General features: G+C 37.5%; 1 protein-coding gene across 1 annotated transcript; it reads right to left on the bottom strand.

The window, feature by feature from the left end:
* Nucleotides 1-69: 69 nt before the first annotated feature.
* Nucleotides 70-1,569, bottom strand: LOC133778189 (phenylcoumaran benzylic ether reductase Pyrc5-like). Its single transcript, XM_062218054.1, has 4 exons — nucleotides 1,182-1,569; nucleotides 811-1,048; nucleotides 525-728; nucleotides 70-434 (listed from the first exon to the last, which is right to left on the bottom strand). Exons 1-4 carry the CDS (start codon nucleotides 1,500-1,502, stop codon nucleotides 268-270), a joined length of 930 nt encoding a protein of 309 aa, XP_062074038.1. The 5' UTR covers nucleotides 1,503-1,569; the 3' UTR covers nucleotides 70-267.
* Nucleotides 1,570-2,216: the final 647 nt, after the last annotated feature.

Consider the following 2,216-nt stretch of genomic DNA (forward strand, 5'->3'; position numbering starts at 1 on the left):
CCCACATTCGCTCTCAGTGAATGAAAACAAATAACAATAAAATTCTTATGAGAATGATGAAAAAGGGACTAAGGCAATATGATATAGTCATATTTTAATATTTAAAGTCTAACACAGAGTTCAATCAACTTAAATACAAGATGATAATATTTGCATTACTTAGGGATGCTCACGCTTTTCTTTTCTCTTCCCTCACACAAAACGTCATTGTGACTTATTAGCTGATAGTCAAGACAGAACTGAGAAACATGACGAGAGGCTCGAACCTCAGACAAACTGATTCAGATACTCATCCACAGTGGTGTATTTCACATCGGGATAAAGCTGTGAAGCTTCCACCCCAAACGAGGGCTCAATCTCAAAGTTTGTATGATCTCCTTTCACAAAAACAGAGTGGTTGATTGATAGTATGACATTGATTGGAATTGGCGACTCTGCAATTAAACATATCACATACCACTTACTTCAAACAAATCTCTTTGTATAAAGCTAATATAAACACATAAATGTAGTTTCACACAAACCTTGGATAGTCTTGAGAAGTTTGTCCTCTGGAACATACTCCTTTTCAAGGGTTTTACCAATCTTTTTCTCCCATAAAGCCACGAGCTCATTAAACGAGTAGATGTTAGCTGGTGGCCTGAGGTAGAGGATTTTGTTCAAGGTTCTTGGGTCATCCACTGCTCTAATCGTGTAACTTCCTATGTCGTCTTCCTTGTTAAAAATTGCTGTACAACACAATACAATACATTACTCCCATCATAAAATCAACCAAATATTACAACACTCAGAAAAATCTTTGATTATTACCTTTGGGGTTTCCATCTCCCAAGATCACAACTTTTTCTCTTGGAGGAGCAGAGGCACCAGCCTGGGCAAGATTGGGAAGAAAATAACCAGCGAAATAGTTTGACGACACATAAGTGTACGGTATTCCCTCCGCCTCGGTAGCTCGCCGAATCTTAGCCTTAATCTCAAACGCCGATTTGGCTGGTTCTACGGCATTCACTCGATCCACGTCGTTCCCAAACTCAGAAGGGAAGAACCTCTATAATTGATTCGATTTTTCAATTTTATATTATATACTTTTAAAATAAAATAATACATAATTGAAAAAATATTATTATATTTGTAAATAGATAAGCCATTAGGGTTTAAAGTTTTGATTCTTTTAAACATACCTTGACGTTGCCGGCTTCTTTAATGGCGGCAATGATATTAACCTGATCGGCTAACTGAGCATGGCCGACCGTCGAAATTACAACGTCGACCGGCTTAATCGCGCTGACCAGACTCTGGTGGTCGTAGAGATCGCCGTGGACGATTTTAACGCCCAGAGATTTGAAGCCGTCGATGATCTTGGCCTTGTCCGGGTTGGAGAGGGTGGCTTCACGCACCAAAACGAAGGTCTCGTGTCCGGCCTTGGCGCTCGCCTCAACGACGAATTTGCCGATGTACCCTGTTCCGCCGATGAACAAGATCTTGCTCTTCGCCGACGCCATTTGAAGAAAATGAAAGGAGTGAGCAGTGAGCGAGTGAGAGTGAGCAGTGAGCGAGTGAGAGTGAGAGTGGAATAGGTGAGGAGGCTATAAAATTGGTAGCTATGACAATTGTGTTCTACGCACAATATCACCATCATTTATAGCACCCCTCTCTGTCTTGGTAATTTTCATCTACTATTTCTCCTGGTTTGATCAACTACTACTCTACTGATCTGGAGATCATGAATGGACACCAAAAATCGTCCAGGTTCATTTTTCTCTCTTTGGACGGCCATTAAGTGAGAAATTACTGTAATTATTTGTAACCATGCATGAGTTTGTTTTTTTTTTTAAATATTATATAAAATGGGTTTGAAGGTAAGTGTTTTTTATTTTTATTTTTTTAAATTTAGCTTTTCATCAGCAAAAATCAATGCTGAATATTAGCTAGGACGCATGAATATATGGGATAACCATGCCACCATATTTTAAACTCCTTAAATGATAAAACTAAGGGCCCGTTCGGTAACCATTTTTTAAACGATTTTCTAATTAAATCATTAAAAGTATGAAAACAAAATCAAGGAATACTTTCGGTAAGATTATTTTTACTTTTAATTTTTTAAAATTTTAATTAAAATTTCTTAAATTTTGAAATCAAGATTTTATTACTTTAAATTTTTTTTAAAACAAAAAATTTCATATCGTTTCTTCCCTCACGCGATTAGGGCTCAG

Source organism: Humulus lupulus, chromosome 5, assembly GCF_963169125.1.
Source record: "Humulus lupulus chromosome 5, drHumLupu1.1, whole genome shotgun sequence".
Lineage (NCBI taxonomy): Eukaryota > Viridiplantae > Streptophyta > Magnoliopsida > Rosales > Cannabaceae > Humulus > Humulus lupulus.

What these genes read in the sequence shown, in the direction of transcription:
- LOC133778189 (XM_062218054.1), bottom strand. Translation starts at nt 1,502, where the DNA reads ATGGCGTCGGCGAAGAGCAAGATCTTGTTCATCGGCGGAACAGGGTAC. An exon ending in AAGAAGCCGGCAACGTCAAG is followed by an intron (nt 1,049 to 1,181) that starts GTATGTTTAAAA and finishes AATCAATTATAG; the next exon opens with AGGTTCTTCCCTTCTGAGTT. An exon ending in ACTTCTCAAGACTATCCAAG is followed by an intron (nt 435 to 524) that starts GTTTGTGTGAAA and finishes GTTTAATTGCAG; the next exon opens with AGTCGCCAATTCCAATCAAT.